We start from the raw sequence: 22,602 nt of genomic DNA, 5'->3' as shown, positions 1-22,602 counted from the left end.
ACCCAATTTCCCTCGGTTATTTTACTGCCTACCATCAAGAGTATGTCAAAAGAGCTAGGTCAGTCATTCTCAGTAGGCGTAGGTTCTAGCCCTGCACCAGGCACACGCCAAAACGCGTGATACGCACAGGAAACAATGGCGCGCTAACCAAAACATGACCTTTCAAAGCGTACCTATACGCACCAGAGGGTCTCTTCTGTTCAAATTCTAAACATACGCGCGCTATCGGTTGTTGAGAACCTGGAGAATAGGCCGATTCGACCAAAAACATAGTTTGCCTCCGCTTTCCGAAGCGGAAAATAACAAGATTCTACCCGCAAGTTGCTACAGGGAAGGGGGGCGAATAATGGCTGCTTCAGTTCCCAATATTCCCATTAGACTGCGGTGGCTGGCTCAGTTGTTATGCTTTCAGCTTGAAGTGTCTTGAATAGTCAGTCCATTACTGTGGAAGTATCCCCCATCGATCATCACGGAACTGGACTAGTAATTGGTTGTTAGGAAGGGGTCGGCGTGGTAGATTCTCGTGCAAGGTGCTCTCCTTTTGTAAACACAAGCCGTCATGAGCTTGACGCCGTCTGTCTGCCACGTGAAGCCATTATCGGCATCCCCTTAGGCCTACCCGTGCTGTAACCTTTCCGCTCAAATCCACCTCATAAATCACCCAATCATAAGGAAGCAAATTGGCGTCCTTCGGTTAAGCTAGGACAGCAAATATAACCCTTCCTTCTTATCGAATGCCGTAAAGATGTAAATCAATATTTTACGACGATTAGTGTTGCCTTAGCAACAAACGTCGTTATTGTTCAACCGAGTAGGCGACATTCCAACCAGTTTCATGAATGAAAGCTTCTAAACTCCATGCCCACCTAACCAATGCCAAATAAAACAAAACCGGATAAGAGGTGCCTTCCAATAAGAACTCTCACGGAATTTAAATCCAATTCCAATCGAACGCCGAACGAAACCGTCGTCGATGTTTCCAACTGGGAAAGAACTCTTCGCAATTTCGCCCTTCCTCACTCGGAACACGTGTAGGAAATAAAAAAAATCTTCGCGCCATGCTTAGCAACATTCTCGTTCTATCTCTCTGTCTCTCTCACACACATACTCTGCAGCCTACCAACCGGCCGGTTTACGGCTGTGTGTTTCGCAATCACACACCCCGCGTAAATCGCCACTTCATCATCATCATCATCATCGTGGAAGCCATGCGCGCCAGTGTCAATAAACCCGCGCTTTCGGTAGAACTGGCCAGGCAAACGACTCGGGCCAAGGTTATTAAAGTTTTAAAATATTCTACCTACCCAGAACTGCCGAAAAAGCGCGCTTCGCGGATATCTTAAAACACTCAACCGTCTCAGAATATGGGTACGCGAGCTATCCATCTCTCTTTCTTATTTTCTTCTCTTTCTTTCTCGCATTCGCATCATTGGCATCATCGCTTTGGTTCTGATGGTTACTAGTTTCTATACAACACAGAACTTGCCCGGCCCGGAGAATGAGGAAGTGCGCGCGAGAATTACGAAAAGCTTTACACGGTGGTGGCGGGCCCACCTCGGTTTTGTATTACGTATTACCTAGTATGCGGCCGTTTACCCGATGGAATGAAGTGCGCAGTAAAAATGTTTGGCGAGGGGTTGTTCGCATTGTACGTATTCGATTAGCGGGCGGGTAGGTCGTCGTGTCTCATAATGACAGATTATTTATTGCACAGTTCACACCAAATCGAACTGCACAGTTTAAAAGTGTGATGAATCAAAAGTGCAACTCCTTTGACTTGACAGAATTTTGACATTGAGAAGTGACAAAAACAGACTTCTTATTTTGACTATCTGGTAGATTAGCATGGCTGCCAGTCTCGTGGTTTTTATAATTTATTTGATCGAAAAAGTCATTTTTTTATCGATTTCATAAAATTTTATTTGAAAAAATAGCGAATTAAGGGCGTTAAAAAATTCAACTTTCAAAGCAATAAACAATAACACATGAAGAAGTAGTATTATCTTTACAATTGAAACTTTAAAAATACAGCCAGCGACAATCGTTTTTTCTCTTGTTTAGTGCTAATCCATGATGTCGGAAATAGTGCGCTGTATAGTGCATCATTGTTAGGGACGTTGCGATATTAAAATACATCGATACTTAGAATCGATACTGATTCATTGTACGAATACAGCGCACTACTTCCGACATGATTCCATTGTGTAGAACCAGAGAAAATATTGTAAGTTTCATTGGAAAAGAGCCATTCAATCACTTTGATGCGACGAATTGAATAGGCGCATTTGATAATAAATGCTCAAAAATGTCAAAAAATATTTATTGACAAAAAACTGACTGAAAATGTTTTAAAGTTTCAGGTGTTCGTATGTTTTATTTACAGTAAGGTTTTTACACAAAATTGCACCACCTTTTATTAAAGTGTCATTCATCCCATAAGAAATACATTGCGACGAATCGTGCGCCGAATAGCGCTACGAATCTTGCTGCGACGAAAAATAATCGTCGCGTCTCCTTTGGAAAAGTACGGACAATACGATTGTCGCTGGTTGGATTTTCCTGTTTTCAACCATAATAGGGTTACCAAATTGGCTGAGAGCAAATTAAGGGCTCGTTGAATCAAATGTTAAAGTCTCGACAAACATATGATTACGGCCTAAAAGCCAACGGTCAAAATCCACTTTGAATGGAAATTCCAGACAAACCGTTACTAGTCGAACACAGTTCACAACAGTTTATGAAAGAGAAAACTTTTCTCTACCACCATCTGTGATTGGCGTGTAACGGTTTGTCCGTAATTTCCAATCAAAGTGGATTTTGACAGTTGGCTTTTAGGCCCAATCATATGTAGAAGTCTGTTGCACTTAGAATTCGGATACATTATTAATTCTGTTGCAACACCGCTAGTGATCGGATTTTGAAAGCTTTAACAGCGTTTTGTTTGGAAAATACTCGTGCTTCAGTGGTGAATGTTTCGTCTTACTACGATCAGTAAAAAAATGTGCTAGATGGTAGATAAGAACTGAAAATTGATACTCCAAACGCCCACGTAAAAACCCGTCTCCGCAAGCTGCCGAACAAAAATTTTATCTGGCTACAGCACGAGGTGCCAAGCAAATTCTACCTTGTTTTCTCCGATGAATTTGCCCAGCAGCTGATGATTTGGTAAGGAATTTGCAGCTGCGGACTCAAAACAGACCTTGTCATGTCCATTTGGAAAGCTGCTACTAGAGCAAGCTGTCACTACAGCCGGAAGGTGCTACAGTGGTACCATGGCATTTCGTCCGCAAAGATATTAATCAGCCCAATAGAAAAGTATTGGGCAATCATCAAGCTGAAGTTAATGAAGACTACAAAAACGACTCAGGACACTGCACAAATAGCTCTATGCTCGAGCAACATACTGCTGTTGACATGCCAGCGACGGGTTTTCGAATAAGAGTAGGCACAAACTACTTCCTTGAGGAACACCCGATTTGTTCGAAAAGGGGACAGAAAACACGCATCCAATTTTTACAATAAGTTGACGATCCTATCAACTTCAACCGTTCGTGCATGGTCTACTTTATCAAATGCTGATTTGAAATCGGTATATACCGTATCGAACTGAGTACCAGCGTCTATGGGAATGAGACGAACGAAATGAAATTCGTAGAGGTTGTTCATTTTCGAATGAATCCATGTTGTTCTGGGGATATGTAGTTTTGGCAGGAGGCAAAGAGTACATCCTTCATTATGATCTCAAACACTTTGGAGTAAGCACAAAGCGGTGTAATTTCGCGGGTATTTTCAACATTTCGTCGATCTCCTTTTTTGAGCACAAGAAACATAATTGACCTTTTCCAGATGGAGAGTAAAAGACAGTAATGTGCCCGGTATTGTTACCTGAATAGTGTTCAATAATAAAAAGATGGCTGTTAGGCTGTTAATTCGAATGCTGCAATTGTTGTGGTGAATTTTACTCCCTCACAGATGCGTTTTGCCCCGCCTATTTTTCAAAGAGTAATTTATAACGATTTTGAATAATTCAATATTTTCAGAGTAAAATGTTGGCTAAATGATATCATTAATTAAATTCTTCCAATTGATGGTCTATTGCTGAGTTATGATCATATTTTCTTAGAGGTGTATTTTACTCCATCTACCCCTACATACTCTTGCATTACATTCACATAAATCACTTGCGATGCGTTTGTGCAAATGGAATCTTGGTCACGCCTCGAAAATTTCAAAGTACACCCTAGACACATGCGTGGCAAAATTCAAATGTTAGGTTTGTTCAAAAGTTTCAGGTGGGTAATGACCAACTCGGTTATTTGAAAGTGGATAGTACTACTTTTATTACTCACATTACCCACCGGCCCTGATTATTGATATTTCATTACACATATGTATAGTGAGATCCAAATGCATTGGTCTAGCTGAATATTTTTAGAAATAGGTCAATTTAAAGTATGGCATGTACAAATAAAGTAAATTAAGCGCCAAATCGGATAACGAATAGTTTTTGGACTTACTGTAAGTTTAGCTCACTTTACAGTTAAGAGCCAGCAGAAGGGCATTTGCACGTGGAATGTCAGCATTAAAGAGTTAAGGCGAATGCCCTATACATAATATGTTTAAACCTTCACCAAGCAGGTTTCTTTGCGTGGAGTTTTCGCAATAACCCTGCAATTGCCTCGTATAATATTAACCGATAACGAATGTAGTGCCAGAAAATTACTTTTAATGGAGCATTTCACTAGTTGATCTGCGAAATAAGTAAAATCATTTAGCCGAACATAGAATAAACCAGTCTTAACGTGGATGTACGAATCCCACCATACTTACAGCAGTTATACAATTAATCTGGTTCTACGGATCACTATAAAACTTTATAGTGGCATATACAATGATATGTAAAAAGTTGTCCAAGTTTGTCCCGAGTATCAAATCATCAGCAGAAACATTTTATATCAGCATTCAATAAGCCAATATCTCCTTCACACAACACAACAACCAATGCTAATGTCGCTTGCCAAAGAATATTATCCAAAGAGCACACCCAGTGTATACATCCACCGCAGTGCACTCTGGAGCGCACGCTGTGATGTATTTATCTGAGCCCGCCACACATCATTAATGAACAAGAGAGCAGAGTCTCTCGCACCCAACCACCCCTTCGCACGCGCATACTTGAAATCCGAAAGCGTTCTGCTTTTTTCTGTTATGTGTGCTGATCATTGTATGCATGAAACTGGCACGCTTGTGCATCATTGGATGGAATGATGCCTGGCGGCAATCATTTTTATACGTGGCGAAGTTCATGAGATAACAAAGGGGCAGTCCTAGCAACGCTCGCTGCTTGGTTGAATTGTACGGACCAATCAGGGCAGATAATTACCAGTTTCACAAAATACATTATTTTCGTTATTTATAGTAGCCGTACATTTTACGGAATCATGCAATATACGTGCACATATTTTCGATCAGATAGTTCAAAAATATAGCAATTTCAATCAGTACAACGGAAGTTATTCGCATTTGATGAATGGGAAAATATCTCATCAAAGATTTTTGAGGACCCCCATATTGAAACCTAAGAATTATTCTACTTCAAAGGAACGGCATGGATGGACAAGTAGTGTGAATTCAATGAACGCTAAATAAATAAATAGTACTTACCAGTGTTGCATCCAATCGAGAACCCAACCGTGCTTGTGTCGAGTTTTTTTTACTCCACTCGAAGTGGCGATATGAGCGATACGATGCGGCCCTTCTGCGGTTCAACTCGCCTCAAAAGACGACTCGGTTCGCCTGTCTGCATCACCGAAGACTCCTGCCTCTTTCGCTTGCAGCGCCTTGCCTTGTAATTCACCTCGTACTTTGCCTGCATATGCCGGGAACGCACCATATCATAAGCTTACTTGCGCAGATTATTCAAACTGAACAACTACCTAGCATACTGTTGGAGCTTTTATAACTTTCTGCGAATCTGAATGAGCCAAACAGTGAACTGAATTTCTACCGAGCAAATTTAACCGCGAAAAAAACAATACCCAGAAAGTAAAATCTCTGCTGGAACAAACAATATCTATGCGTTTTTGTCGTCTTTTGCACATACATTACATTATTTGGAGAAATTTTGGAATTATCAAGTTGTCAATTTACAACATTGTTTGAAAATATTGTTGAACTTTTAAAGATGAAGGCACGAAAACGAGCGTTTTACCGTCGTCCTACTACCAGCGTCAGCCCGTACTGCAACAGACCGCTCGTAAGTCCACCGGAAAAAAGGCTCCCCGTTTCCCCCAAAAGTTTTTCCGGTGTGCTGTTTTCAAGGAAGTTGTAGTAGAATTCAAAATAAAATAGTTCACTTTTATAGTCAGAGGTGGGAACTTCTGATGCTGGAAATGCATATTGCTGTAAAAATCATCCTTTTCAGGACGATCACATATTTTTGATAAAGAACAAATTTGAAATTGTGTTTCGATTACGGAGGTTACCGAACATTTAGGATAAAGAGAGTAATGTAATACCGCACCTTGGTAAAATGTTTGAGAATTGAAACCTTGTTTGCATGCGCCTAGTAACAATGTGTTCCGCTTCACTCCAGTTTGTTTCAGGCGCCAATATTTGCAATTTACGTACTGAAATAAATCGTAATTTTGGGTTTAACCCAAATTGCTCTCCAGGGAGAAACAGTCCATGAAATAGAAAATGCAAACTAATTCTTTGAAATGATTTTGGTGGTCCCGAAAGGGGTCTTTTTTATAATTATCCAAGTGAGTTCTAGCTTTTCAACTTCCAAATCCATACAAAGTGCGTCCCTGCCACCTCAGAGCAAAGATGACAGCAATTGCGGTTTTGCGCTTGGCGTGTTCAGTGTAGATCACGGCATCTCGGATGACATTTTCCTGCACACCATCAGCACTCGTAGATTTAATCGGAGATGCGTTTTACATCACCACGACGAGCTAGACGCCGAATGGCGGATTTGGAGAATCCCTGGATTTTATCACGAAGAACCTTGCGTTGACGCTTGGTACCGGCAACGCAAACATGATACCGCTTATTGTTCCGTTTGAACAATACAGTCAACATGTTGCTCGTGTGGTAAGTGAGCACCCACTCATACAAAACAAGCTCGCGGTACCTGTATAAATAACATTCACGTATGTGATTAAACGCTTAGAACTTCCTGCCTGAGATATGTTTGCAAGTTTCGCATTTTCCTCGCTGTTTTCGAAGGATTTTCTAAAAATTCTTTTTTTGCTTTATTTATAGTCACTAACTCCGAAATTTAATACAAAATGCGTGTACACATATTTGATCCGGTAGTGCAAAAATATTACGATTTCGGTCAGTAGAACGGAAGATATTTGCATTTAAAAACTGGGAAAATTTCTCAGCTGAACTTTTTGAAACGGGACCTCCATATTGAAACGTTAGAAGTATTCTACTTCAAAAAGTACAAATTTTCCAAGTGAATCAAAATTCCGTGAAGAGAATCTAGGCATCTGCATGTGCTACCATGCTTACACATACAATGATACAATTTCTAAGCAATCTAAGATGAGACATTTACGATTTTGTCTTGCGTGCCAATGCAATGTTTTGATTTTGACGATGAAATAAAAAGAAGAAGCAGAAACGACGACAGCCATTTTAGCTGCCATCTTGGGACTTTATTCAGCATGTCCTTAATAGGGCGAAAATACTCTCACCAAATTAACCCAACCACCACCCGAATAGAAATGTACAATAACAAAATCATCATTTTCGCTGTGACAGTACAGTAATTTTACAATAATTTACAGTAAATTCTAGTGTTATGCTACAATACAAAAACAATAAACTTTAACGTTTCTACAGTTGATTTTAATGTAAAATCGATTTTTACAGTAAAAAAGGAAGGTGGTTATGTATCTTAACATTAAAAAATTCGATTTTTCTCCATACATTTTTTACTCGAGAGCAGTAAAATTTAATGTAAATTTACTGTATCACTTTTTTGCTGCACAGTAAAATTCATTGTTACATGAAATTTTATTGTAAATCTACTGCGAGATTTAAAATTGTATGCGGGCAACCATTTTATTATAAAGTATTAAAACAAAATTGTTTTGTAAGTAGGTGTAATATCTACAAAGGTCACTATAACTCTTTTCACACACTATTGCGAAATATAATCATTGGTAGAATCGTATTGTATTTCAGCGGGAATCCGTTCAGATTACAGAAATCATTCATATTTCCAAATCGATTTCTAGTAAATATGACCGTTCGGTACGTAAGTTGTGAACAGTCTTCTATTCATCAGTTTTTTTCCAGTGCAAATTTTTCCAATTCTTATTCATGTGTACCGCGCAATGCACGTATAAGAACGAAAGAAGTGCTGCCTAAATCCGGTTGGTTTTCCTATTGGATTTTCATTAGCTTTGCTTTGTTTTGATTCGAATTCATGTTTTGAAATCCTGAAAAACGGACACGATCAATTCTGTAAAAACAAATTCGATGATGCCGAAGGATAGTTTTTCCAACTATTTCTGCCATGAAGTATAGGGTGATGTGCCTATTATGGCAGTAGAGCCTATTGTGACCCTATTTCGTACCCCTTGGTTTCGAAGCAAGCATATGAGATAATGACACTATCGATTTGGCTAAAACAAGTGAGAAAAAATAAGCTCAAGTTTTATTCTTTATTTGTTGTGCACATATGTATTTAGAACTATCCTCTAAATCCAACTTTTAAGTAAAACAAAATCACCTTATTGAAATATCTACTAATCCGCCTCACTCACGTAGTGAACTGAAACTGGATGCAACGGCGCTTAGCAAAATAAACTTTTACGAGCCAGCATTTGCCGCCTCATATCTCGTTGTTCCAGCACAAATATACTAAACATTGCACTGATACATACCTTTATTTTATCTGGAGTACCTTTTTACGATAATTTCACTTTAAAATCACTCGTCAAACACTAGAATAGGCCTAGTGTTATAATAGGATAAAACTAAATACGGGGGTTCCTATTATTGGCATGTTTTGCTGATACACTACCACAATCAAAACCAACTTTTTGTATCCATCATACAGAAAAGAATCACCAGTGCGGCCAAACCAAAACATGAACTTGTAAATATAATGTAATGCAATTTCAGGTATAAGTAATCAATTACTTCAAGTTAACTAATTGTTGATTGAAGATATTTTATTTTCATCTGCACATACAATTCGGATCGGGAGAAAGCAATGTGTGATGTGAAACTTGTCATTCCAGTTGCTAACCTTCGAATGGTTTTTTTCTGCGTGCGCAATTCTGGGCGCTCTTCTACTAACAGCTGTTGAGTTTCATTGATGTGCGTGATGTTTACGTTTGTTTTGATCGGCTGAAAAAAGCAGAATGATTCGTTTTACAAATCACACGTTGGCGTCCGTGATCTGGATACCTAGTTAGAATCGACGCAAATGGAATATGAGGCATTGCGTTTCAACTAGATTGTTTTTCGATGAGGTGGAAATTGGCACACCCATGAGGCGATAATTGGATCGTTGAGGTGGGAATAGATGCACAGAATGGAACATTTATTTTCATTTATGCTGGAAATTGAGGCAATTCTGCTAAATAAGCATTATATAGATGTTTAAGAAACAGTACACTGATACTTTATTCTGAGAAAGGTTATAGATAATATGGCTTCTTTTAAAGTTGTTCAAAAAATAGTGCGACCCTCTCCCTAATGGTGCCAAAATAGGCTCATCACCCTATCAAATATTTGAATTTCCTTACCAATCTTTAAAATTTTTTCATAGCGTTCTAATAATCGAAAGAGAATGTAAACAAAAAGCATCTTTTTGTTTATATTCTTTTTCTGTTTTTTTTTTTTCAAAAAATACTAAAGTTGAACCAAATACAAATATGTTAATACGGAATGCTCTGATAATTTTTCGAGGACACATTTTATAACCCAGGTACAGCGATAAAGGTACACTGTCAGAGTGACAGCATGCTTTGAGGAAATAGCGCCAAACTAGCAACACAGATGTTTGAAAATTTTTGACATTTAATTTCGATTGTGTTTTGATTTCGTCCGAATCTTCGGATTAAGAATTAATATTTCGGGTACCATCACTAGTACGGAGCAGATTTCCTCCAGAAGTGTAATTGTATAGACTCACGTTTAGCGGAAAGGTACCAACTTTGGAAATTCACATTGCGAAAAACGTATAAGAATTTCCGAAAGTTTGCGAGACGCGTTTGAACAGTTTTCTGCGCTTGAATTTAAACTTTTTTACATTTCTTATAAAAGAAATGTATAGAATTCGCTCAAACTTTCAAGATATTTTCCGAGGCCCGGAGGGCCGAGTCATATATACCAATCGACTCAGCTCGACGATTTGGGACAATGTCTGTGTGTGTGTGTGTGTGTCTGTGTGTGTGTGTGTGTGTATGTAACGGACAAATTCTCATTCGTGTTTCTCAGCAATGGCTGAACCGATCTTATCCAAACCAATTTTAAACGAAAGAACTAAAAAACAGTATGAACGCTATTAATTTGTTTTTGATTCTGATGTTCAGTTTCCAAGATACGAATGTTTGAATGCGTAAAAATGGCGTTTTTTGCAGTTTTTTTAAATTATCTGCCGAAATTGACAACATAGATTAACAATTTATATGTTTTTAGACAGCTTTAACGAATACCTTTCGAAAAAGCTATAGATTGTTGAAATCGGACTATTATCAAAAGAGATATTTAACATTAAATGCGGACGAAAGATTTTTATCATTTCCCATTGCCAGAAATATGACCAAAAACATGTAATCTATTATTAACGCTAAAAAACGGCTTACTTTAGGTCAATAGTATCTTCAGAGAATTTAATGAAGGTAATATGCCCTTTCTTTTGGTATTGCGCTTTTGCTGATTAATCCCCCTATGAGTGAGATATTTTCACAAATTTTCTTGGAAGTGATTATATCGAAATGATGTCTTCAGCAAATTTGTAGCTCTTACTTTTGCGAATAACTTTACCAAAGACTTTAAATATCTATTTTGAATACTTTAAAAGTTATGGCTTGTTGTTTGTTGATTACTCTTTGTCAATATAGTAATAATCCATTGAAATAAGTTAAACATTATTTCGATAAAACGAATTTTGTATATAATTTTACTATCTACAACCGCTAGAAATAATCATCGAACACTTCCAAGTTGTCTGGAAGGAACTTGATAGCTTATCAGTGCAAAAATGTTCATTTGTGCGAGCCTTCTGACTGCAATTTTTCTAACTCATGACCATCTGATCGATCTGAAACATATCGGAAAATGAAAAGCGAAATAAATAACTCCAAGCAACGGCGTTGCCAAGAGAAGGTTTTGGGGTTTAACACCATACAACGCCCCCCTCCCCCAACACCCAAAAAAAATTTATTGGATTGAAGTTGAAAATTTATTGATGCAGACTGATTTAATTCAATATTACAATAACAATTATCTGATCCGTACATTGATAACCTGTTGTTGAAAACGTCATGAGGACTTTTGATAAATTGTCGGAATGGGGTCCTGATATGTAACTGATCTATTGGTCTTGATTTCACAGTTGTCTAATTGCATCAATATCAAATTCCTGCCTGAAAACATTCCATTAGAAAATTCCAGAGCTCTGTAATCAATCATAATCCCCAGATTTCTTTTCAAATTGAGCTCGCTTTTGTAGAGATGTACTATAATAAGGGTCTTTATTTAATAGGAAGCAAAGTTAAAATTGATTTAATGTCTCTGAAACATAGAACTGCTCACCAAAAAAATGCATAACTTTCAACATTTGCTAAAAATGTTTTTGCCTTTCTCATTCACTCTAAAATTCGTCAATCTAATCCTGACCCGGACCCGGACCAATCGACTGAGTTCGTCGAGAACGAAAAATGTCTGTGTGTATGTATGTGTGTATGTAGAAAAAAATGTGACCTCTGTTTCTCAGAGATGGCTGGACGGATTTGCACAAAGTTAGTCTCAAATGAAAGGTACAACCTTCCCATCGGCTGTTATTGAATTTTTTATTGATTGGACTTCCGGTTCTGGAGTTACGAGTTGAAGAGTGCAATCACAAAGCAAATTCCTATATAAACTGGAATGAAAAAAATTCAAAATCAAATTTGTATTTTTGATGCCAAATGACTTTAAAATGCATGAAACATTGAGATGTTTGACAAAAATTGACTTCTTTGGACTTTGGTACTTTTTTGCCTTTTTCATATAGAAAGGTTATGCAATCACTCCAAAAATCGTCAATCATACCGGCCCGGAGGGAGTATGCAGTTAGGGGTTGCTACTTTAAAATTAAAACTAGTTTAAAATTTCTTAGCAAGTTGAAAATTTTCGGCAGGACCTGGACCTCCCGGATCTTTCTCCATGATCCGCCGCTGGTTTCAAGCGATGTTTCAGTATCACATAGCATCTCAAGATCGTGGCTGTCGATCCATTGTATGTATGTGTAAATCGTACTGAACATGTAATATTCATTTCCACCATTGTATTGAACATAACCAGCCATGGAATCGTACTCTGGACAAATGAGACAAGCACAATTGCACCACTAGGTGGATTAAAACAGGTTTTTATTTTGGGAATGCGTTGAGTTGAGACGAAAACGTAATATGATTAATAACGAGGATAACACTTTCCGAATGTAGAGAGAAATTTATGAAAAATGACGATTTCCATTCGATTCTAGCAGGTTCTGATCGATTTTGATGAGCATTTGATTTTTGTTGTATGACCAATTATATGTATAGGTCAAATGTTTAAAAACAGTAATTTAAGGTCAAGATAGCATCATTTTGAAACCGCCAATTTCGGAGGGTTAGTATCTTCGATGAGTTTTACAAACGTTAAACAGCGCATCATTTGATAAAATAATTTTGACGGTATATCGTCCAAGAAGTATTTATGGTGAATTTTCTCAGGTCAATATTCATGACTACAATAAAGTCTCAAAAAATTCGCTAAAGACACGAACTCTGTTACTATTTTCTGAAAAATTAATTCTGCATAATTTTAAAACTTCAAAAATTACGGTTTCGGAATTATGCCGTTTGGACAGTATGATCGATTTTCACCAAACCGAATTTCTGGCTACGCCGCTGATTTCAAGTAAGTAGAAACAAAGTCGTTCTACACTCGTTCACAAGAAACTTCTTCGAATGCTGAATATCTATTATAACGCATTGAAACCCCGATTTTATCAGCCAAATACGAACATATGTTTGATGGGCTCTAGCAGACGAACAAGACTGAATTCGAGTAAATCCTTTCTTGAGCACGTTTTCCTTATCATGAAGATATGCGAAATATGCGAAAATAAAAAGTTCATCATAATCAGAAATAGTTATCAGACTACATCAAGGGACGAGAAGAATATTTTAACAGCTTCAGTTTATTATAAAGAAAAAAAATTGCCCGATTTAGTCAATGTCCCCATTTTGTCAGCCTAAAATACCCCATGAGACTGATAAAAATGGGTCTTTATTGAATGTATTATTCACTGTGTTTCACATTAATAGGTACATTTCATTTTTGGGGATTTTTTTATTGCATCGGACTACAACAATTTTTAGGTAGTTTTCAAGGGGTTATTTTATAGACTTCTTCCAAAATTTGGCGAACCTATTCCAATTCGTATTCCAATTGATTGGTATACTTAAGGGTTTATATGTTGCAGATAGAGAAAATACTGAAATTTTCAGCTTTTTTCCTACACAATATTACGAAAGCTTATTAAACAATTTTTCCTAATAAGTTTGTGAAAATTATAAACTATTTGAAATTTTTTAATAAATAGTGACCATCGCTTCACAACGTAGTCTATTTTTCATGGCTTGCGGTAAGCACGACCTCTCGAATTGCTAAGCTGAAAATTATGGAATAATTTCAAATACTTTATGAAGTTTTGTGTTTCGATCACTGAATCATGCAATCTAGGATGTAAAAAACACAATCGTTCTTAAATAGGAAATAAAACCAAGTCTGGAAATATTCGCTGTTGATTTTCTTTGAATGGTATCACTGCTAGTATCGCCCTTTTCAAGAAAAAGCGTTGATTTCTTAGTTCTCAGTCGCGTTGGAAATTTGAGTAAAGTATAAACTTCAAATCGATTCAAAAAAAAATTCGATTTTTTTGGCTCAGTACAATATATAACCCCTTTAGGAAAATTCAGTTTTCCCACCACAATATAGATATTTTATTAACAGAGCATTAACAATAATTCGTTGGTATGTCTATTTTAGGGGCCATTTTTTCGCTTTCCCATTGATTTGGTTTGAGATTTCTAGCACTGATGTCATCCTATGATGATTTGAGCGATTCTCTGAGTCCTGCCACTATCCCATGTAGTATGTGTTATCAAAAACATCGCGAAGCATCAAGTTCTAAATGTTCTCAAACGATATAATATCCGAAGAGTGATAAGAGTTATAAGAAATGTCTCATCACACTGTTAGGTGGATTAAAAACGTTTTTTAATGCAAACATAAGTCTAAGTTGTAACAGTTAAGATAGTGTCAGCGAGCCTATCGCATGAAGCGGCAGGAACGGTTACCAATCACAAAGTCCTCAGTATCTAGCTGTTTCCGCAAAACGATAGACCCTACTGCAAACTACCCTTCAGAACACTCCCACTTAAGCGCCAGTATAGTTCAATGATGTACTGCGGGGGAGCATGTGTTCACCAGCCCGGCTAAACCTCTCAGGGCAGGTCAGGTACGAACTATTACAACCAACTCCAACTACAGGAAAATGAATTTGACGATGTAATCCAAAAAACCCAAACGATTGCCTGGATTGTGAAACGAGGACTATTGATATCTACAACGGTTTATTTTCTTTTGGCTAGACAATTTAACCCTTTCACTTATTTCTAGTTGGGTCTGACCTGTTTGTTTCCGACGTTTATGTTGTTAGCCAGTTACAGTGCTATCCAAGTAAGGCTATTCAAACCTGGGTTTCTTTGCTTCCACTTGGTCGTCATCAAGGAGCGGTACACATCGTTTTTGTCAGTCTTCGACGGGTGCCGGAGTTCAACGGCGTAATATGGCGGCACGAGCGTTACTTGAATCGACGAGGTGCGTGATGCCGATCGATGGCGGCTGACTAGGATAATCGACAAGTGCACGATGTGGATCGGAGTGACTTTCCGCTTTTCTGACGAGAAAAAAAGCTTCAGGCAAAAACGAGCAACTTCGAGTTTTGATTATGCTTTATGATTGCTTGCATTGGTTTACCTGTCTGGAACAGTATTAACTGCTCATTAAACTTTTATCTACTATCTCTTGTCGTGGCTAATATCCTTCAATATCCTATTTTCAATATAGATTACGGTGCTCTTTTTATTCTAGCTTTTACACTCACTTGGTCAATTCACGTGTTACATGAAACGGCGCTTGTTCGCTAGTTATTTCTTCGGCTGCTAGCCACGCCAACTCGAACACTATCCGACCTTCGCAGGATTTCACCGTTGTGATCTTGGACTGTATACCGCGACGGCATGCATCCCTTTTAGGTTCTTAACGTCTCGCACGATACGATCGAGTTGCGCACGTACGCTGCCCTAAGTGGTCTAATTACATCGTACGATTAAGCTCCAATCAGAGAGATAATCAGCATTTGAACCCCGTCTACGGAGCTAAACTTCGGGGTGGCGTAAGTTGGAATACTAAACCCACCACCTCAACCTCATGTCACTGACATTGCTCAAGAGCTAGTAGGGATCCCATCTTATTCTCTCTATTTCTTTCTTTTAATTACTCATTCAATTGTTCATCACAAAATTTAAAAAAAAAAGTTTTTGAAGATAACAGCATTTATTAACAAAAATTGTGAAGTTAAACGTATTTTCACATCGAATCCTCGGAACCCAGAATGACAATATTCTTTCAAACTTCCTGTCAAATTGTTCGACGATTAACCGTTATATGTCCGACGTGGTACCCGGGTACCTTTTTAGATTTCAATTAATGAAATTCCCATGTTTTAACCATAGCTTGAAATCGAAATTTTGTTACATCGTAGAACTTCACTAAGTGAAGCTTTTGGGTCAATAATATTGTTGATATAGTAAGGGGGAGTGAGGACGGACTCCTGATTTTTTTTACTACGTAACAGGCCGACATGGATACCCGGGTACCCACAAAACTCAAATGCCAATAACTGAGGTAATTTCCAACCGATTTTGATACTTTTCGGTGTTTTGGATTCAGGAACTCATCCATTTTTAGACTTGGTAAAAAATGAATCGTGTTACTTCATTCGGTTCCCGGGAATCCGGAAGCATTTTCCAGTGCTGGGACACTATATGAAAATTTCAATGGAAAACTGGCAATATGGGTATCAAAATTCTTGGAATTGCATCAGTAGGCTGTATCTCGTGGTTTTGGAATCATTTGGTGATTTGACCCCGGAACGGACATTCCGGAGCAGGTTTCCCTGAGGCCGTGAGTGGCCATTCCATTCCAATTCCATTTTTCAAATTGCCATAGGGTCCAACATCCACAAAGTAGCAGCACCAATCTTGGATGGTTTAAAGGGGACGGTACGATAATAATCGTAACTGACCAGTTCAGCGATATGCGTTTGGATTACTCTTGCGACCTTCGATGCATTGTGGGTACCCGGGTACCCTCGTCGGCCTGTTTGTGGTAAAAAATTCAGGGGCCTTACTATATCAACAATATTATTAACCCAAAAGCTTGACTTAGTAAAGTTCTAAGACGTCACAAAGTTTCAATTTCCGGCTATGGGTAAAACATTGGAATCAATTGGAATTTAATTGCCACGTGTAGCACCTGGTGATGTATTGTATTGCATTGGTGTGGTGAATTTAAATTATAAAAATATGGTATAATGTCATCTTTAGCCTGCACAGTGAGACGACATATCTCCCCTCAAAGCGAATGACTTTTCTCGCCTGATTCTGAAGAGTTACTTCAGGCTACATACGATTATTTAGTTGCAATAGGACATCTCACTTCACCCAAGTTGACTCTCAGAATTGGATGAGGAAAGTCACGTAGTGTGAAGTGAGATTTGTCGTTTCACACGCCGCGCAAGAGGGAGGTGTCTGTCTCACAGGTGTGTATGAATAAAAAATCCTTTTAAGCATACCAGCCCTACAATCGCTGAAATGAGGCTCAAAATGGGTAACTCCTGTTCATGGTAGGGGAGACCTCATTGAAAAATGCCGAATACTACTTGCACAGAATATGAGAGTGGCGCTATGGGCGAAGCTAGTGTGATGCGGTTTGTCCAGTCCAAAGCGGCGCAAAACCACTGTAGTTCCGGTGCACCAAGTAGCTGCCAATTCTCCGTCGGAAGCGCAAGCATATCCGTGATCGACTTATTTGCTCGATATACTCAAATATAGGGGTTAGGTTTAGATAGCACACAAAAAGCACTTTCTGGGGCATACTACAGCATAAGTTAGGTGGAACATCTTTTTTTGTTAGTTCTCCTTGGTGTGGAGCTTCCCCTTGTTTGTCGTCATTGGTGTTTCCTAAAATAAGTAATTTAAAACAATTAAAAACAACCATTTTTGAAAATGCTGCGATTCGGAACAATTACCAATATTACAGTTTCCAAAATGCCATGTTTTTACCGGTTCACAAAGAAATCCAGATAGAAAATGAGTGATGTAAAATTTTTTATTTGTAAACCAACCAGGTTACAGGTTTGGTGAAAATGGATAGTTTCTGTCCTTGCTGGGTAGTCTATTATGTATTATACATGATTAATTTCGTCCAAGCATCGTGTCTTGACTACATGGCGGGATTATGTTGAAACTTGAGAAATTAAGTTTAATTTTTAAATTAACATTTTTTTCTGCAAAATGCTAATGTTGCGTCAAAAATAAAAATGAAAACAAAGTTTGCTTGGATTAGATATCGTTGCCAGTTTTAATTATTTTTAACAATTGTGAACTGTCAAGAGGAAACGGATGCATTGGGTAGTAAAATTAGCCTGCTTGGTGAACCAAAAACTGAAGATGCATTTGTATGGGATCTTGGCGTATTTAATTTGTATTTGGTTGAACTTTCTCTTTCGATTATTACGTCACGCTTTGGTGTCTTCAGCGAAGCTTCATCACGCACAGCTTGTTAGGTTATTTTAATCTAGTACTCATTGCAGTAAACTACCACACTGTTTTGTCAGGTTAAGTTAAATTCAGTTCTCGTTTAGGCGTTTCAATCATCGTCAAAACTTTACATTTATTTGCGTAAATTTTGACACTTTTACTACGTTTAGTGCTACATCCATGTAATAACGATTACACTCGCTAAAACTAAACCAATTGGAAAAACGAAAGTGTTATGAATTTTTATTCTTAACGGACTACTATAGTAAATAAATAAGGACTTACTTTACTTAGCTGCGCTGGTCAGTGACGCCAGATTTACAGATATGTCTTTGTTTTACAGATTTTTGATAGTCTCCTACAGATTGAGCTGGACATCTAAAGACTTTTAAAATAGTAACAGAACTTAGTAAAATTGCATTTGAATAACGGTATTGGAATAGAATTCAATCCATCCCCATTTTTAATCTATTTTTAAAGCAGTGTTCTAAAATAAGGAGGATTAAAACATCCATCTACAGATTTTTATAGACCTTTTAATTATTCTTCTACAGACATTTCACGAAAGCACGTGTCATCCCTGGCGCTGACGTTGAGCCATTTTTGACGTTTTAATTTGTAGAAAAACAGCGCTTCTAGAAGCGTACGAGGAGGGCCGTGGTATAAAGATGCGAGATCTTAGTGGGCGTATTTTCAACGTGTCAGATATGCCAACTATTAAACCATCATCGGACCTGCCCTGTACAAATTTATCATGGCGAAACAAACATAAAAGTTAGATTAAATTGTGCTATTAAAATCATTCGAGTAAGTCCTCTGAAAGTGACAGTTTTTATTCGACACAGGTCGGCCATTAGAAAAAAAAAGCCGACGACCTATGAAAATTTCACCGTGACGCCCGGGCCGTCTGGATTGAGACGGCCCCCAAACCCTGCAGACCCATTCTACCTACCTACAGTCAAAACAACATTTTTATCGTTGCGAATTATTCTCTGATAGTTTCGTTTCGTCGTCTAGCCGGCCGCAGCAGCAGAGAAAGGAATGTATGGATTTAGGGGAATGTCGTCAGGGTTGGGCATGCTTTGTATTTGTTGCCCATCTTGAAATAAAAAATAATCGGTTAATAATATATTTGGGCCAGTATGCGGTTCATGTTTTCAGTTCCTCCGGAGTAAATAAGAGCCAAGAAGTTGTTCGTTTTTAGTCCGATTTGCTACCAAAAGATAATAAAATAATTGGGTATAAAATAAAAAGGTGATAAGCATAGAAAATAGAAAATGCTGTCAAGGTACTGTCAGATTTGTTTTGTATTCCATTATAAACAGTCACCCCAATCCGTTTTATTCGAGGGGCGCTTATCAACGCCTTGTGAAATCTTAGTAAGAACATAGAAAAGTGGCGCAAAAACGTGATACCGCTTGATTTTAGATTTTAGAATAACACTCAGCCCCAGATAGTGCAGTAAGACATTTTTAATGTCAGAAACACGTAGTTCTACCTCTACTACTCGAATCAGGGCATCTAAAAACAGCAACTGGCTACACAGATACTTACTTTAATTTTGCATTCAATGCAATTTCCGTATTTTGATGCCATTTTTACATTTTCACAGCGACATCAATCGATCAGATGGGAAACAATTTTGTTTATTTTCAAACTCTGCAACTGCGAATGTCAGTAAGTTGATGGCCTACCTAGACGAGAGCTCTGACCCTGACCGCATTCCCCTACACTTGATAATCAAAATTCATGTTTTCATTTTTTTCGTCTCTTTGCAGCGAGATGTCCCAATATTTTACTTATTTTTGTACAACCTATCTAATTTAACTACCTACGTTGGGTTTCGTTTGTTAGTCAGCTTTGCTCAATTTGTGACCCCTTGAGACACATTTAGTTGGAAGTTTTATGGGATTGTAGTATCAATGACGTTTTGCTTATCTTCTTGTTCTTTCTTGAACCCACTGAGCGTTTTCAGCAGCATTGTAAATATTGAGCCATTTTGACATTTTTATAAGTAGGAAAACGACACGGGGATTTGGAGCAGAGTTAAAAATAATCGAATCTCTTTTTTGACTTGACGGCTGAAAATGAAACTGTTGTGACTCGTGATGAACAGAAAAAATATTCATTCAAAAATACATGTGATTCATTCAGTTGAATATCGTACAATAATATTCATTTCGCTAATTATCTAAGGACATGTTTTCAAAGCATATAAAATAATAGTTATTAACACTTACATTATGCCAGAGCCTACTTTGATGCGTTTGATTCGTTGCAACACATCCGCTTCGTGCAACAATCGGACACGAATGAAAACCTGCATTGAATAAATGTACAGTTTGCTCGTTTGGCGTTTTCAGTTGCGTCACTGAATATTGAAAATGAATATCGCTGAATATGATCAATTTTCATTCAATAATTTGAATATTGAATACTTTACAGTGTATTTGTTTTTGACAATTCGCTTGTACTGTTTACATGAACAAAAGAAAAATTCCTTTGCGATTTGCTTTTAGCGAATCTAGTCATCCACAAAATTTTTCTAAGTCCATGTAAACAGTACTAGTGAACTGTCAAGAAAAGTGAGGTTAACTGTGGCAGTAAAAACCTATTTTGTAACTCTGATTTGGAGGAAACCAAACCGTTTCTAAGGCGTCAAATATTTCAATATCCGTTCTTGTAATAATAAACGGTCCTTAACCCGATTAAAAACCTAGATCGACCGTCTGCTGGACAGCGACCGCGTCCCGATAGTGGTCGGCGGTACCAACTACTACATCGAAAGTGTCCTCTGGCGGGTGCTGATCGGCGGTGGAATCCGCGAGGAGCGCGGTAGACAGCGGCTGCTTCGCCGGGTTGTAAATCAGCAGACGGCGGCGGCAGCGGGTGATCACAAGAGACCAAAATTTGCAACTGTCGGTGGTGATGAACAACAACAACAACAAACTGATGCCGATGCGGGTTCAGGGGTACCGCCGCCGCGGTGCGTAGAAAAATGCGACGAAAAAAACAAGGTAGAGGATTATGATAACAGCGTGACGGAAGCGGCGGACGCGTCTGCGTCTGTGGTGGAAAGCGAAAGTGAGGGAGAGAAAAGTGAAACGATACCGTCCGCTGAGGAGAAGAAAAAAGTGCGTGTGGTGGAAAGTGAAGACGATCGGGGTGATGTTGTTGTCGCTGTCAAGGTTGCTGAAGATGAACTGAAAGCAAATGAAGAAATGGCAGCAGCAGCTGCTGCTGTTGAAGTGGATAAGGTGTTGCTAATGACGACCGAGCAAATGGAGCAGCTGGAATCGGCACCGTTGCACCGGGTGCTGCGTCGGATTGATCCGGTTACGGCTGATCGATTGCATCCAAACAACAAGCGGAAGATTATCAGGTGAGTGGATTATTATTATTTATTTGCGATGTCCTAATTTTGGAGGGCAGTCGCCCAGGTGAGTGGATGACTATTAATTTAATTCATATTCATGTTTTATTATAACAGACACTTTCTGACAGCTTAACTTGATATAATAAATCATACCTTGACTAGTCTATCCTCGAAAGAATTTTCTGCACTTAAAGTATAGACTTATTCATTTATTTAATTATTAATTTACATGTCGTTAACAAATAAAATAAAGAATAGCGGACCCAAATGGGAACCTTGAGGGACTCCTGATTTCACTTGGGATTAATTTTACCCCTTTAAGGTTGGACAGAGAAAGGGTAAAAATCGAAAACGAAAAAAGCAGTTTTTTCCACATCGTATGTTAGATCTTCATAAAAATCAATCAGCAGTACTGTAACAACATTTTACATACGCTGATTGATTTTTATGAAGATCGGACATATGGTGTGGAAAAAAATTGCTTTTTTCGTTTGCGAATTTTGCGCATTCTCTGTCCAACCTTAAATCTAACAGCTTGTTCGCCATTTGTAAGATATCATTGTACCCTTCAAAGATGTCCTGGCTCAAACCCTATTTTTTCTAATTTAAAATGTAGCATGGGTATTGTCCGTGCTTTTCCAAAGGAGACGCGACGATTATTTTTCGTCGCAGCAAAACAAAAAAACCTTACTGTAAATAAAATACACGAAAACCTGAAACTTTAGAAGAAGTTTATTGGTTGCGTTCATTTTTGTACAAATAGACGCATTGTGTTAAACTTGGAGAGTGCAATCCCCGACCATTTTTAAGCACATCAGACGTACCCCCCCCCCCCCCCCCCCCCCCCAGGGCAGTAATCTGAGCCTGTTTTTATTCTCACTGTACATACATGACGTATGTTAGTTGTTATCTGACGGATGGATGCCGATTGTTATAAGCGGATGATTAGAAGATACTTTTGAGAATTATGAACAGGATTTTCATAGATTGCTAAATATTTTCACGGAATGACGCCTCGTAAACAGAAACGTTAATAGCTTTGAAAAATGTAGCGTAATTTCTTTTACCCACTGAGGAACTTCTATTACATATGCTTACCGCAAACAAATCCTT

The 22,602-nt window shown here is 38.2% G+C and overlaps 1 protein-coding gene across 1 annotated transcript in view; it reads left to right on the top strand.

Moving 5' to 3' along the window:
- The window catches only part of LOC131683119 (tRNA dimethylallyltransferase), a 386,042-nt gene that overhangs the window by 88,992 nt on the left and 274,448 nt on the right, over positions 1 to 22,602 (top strand). The window contains exon 3 of the mRNA XM_058964939.1: positions 20,834 to 21,495. Coding sequence (XP_058820922.1) covers positions 20,834 to 21,495 — 662 coding nt within the window. The remainder of the gene's footprint in view (positions 1 to 20,833; positions 21,496 to 22,602) is intronic.

Source organism: Topomyia yanbarensis, chromosome 1, assembly GCF_030247195.1.
Source record: "Topomyia yanbarensis strain Yona2022 chromosome 1, ASM3024719v1, whole genome shotgun sequence".
Lineage (NCBI taxonomy): Eukaryota > Metazoa > Arthropoda > Insecta > Diptera > Culicidae > Topomyia > Topomyia yanbarensis.
This window is presented reverse-complemented; position numbering and strand designations above follow the sequence as displayed.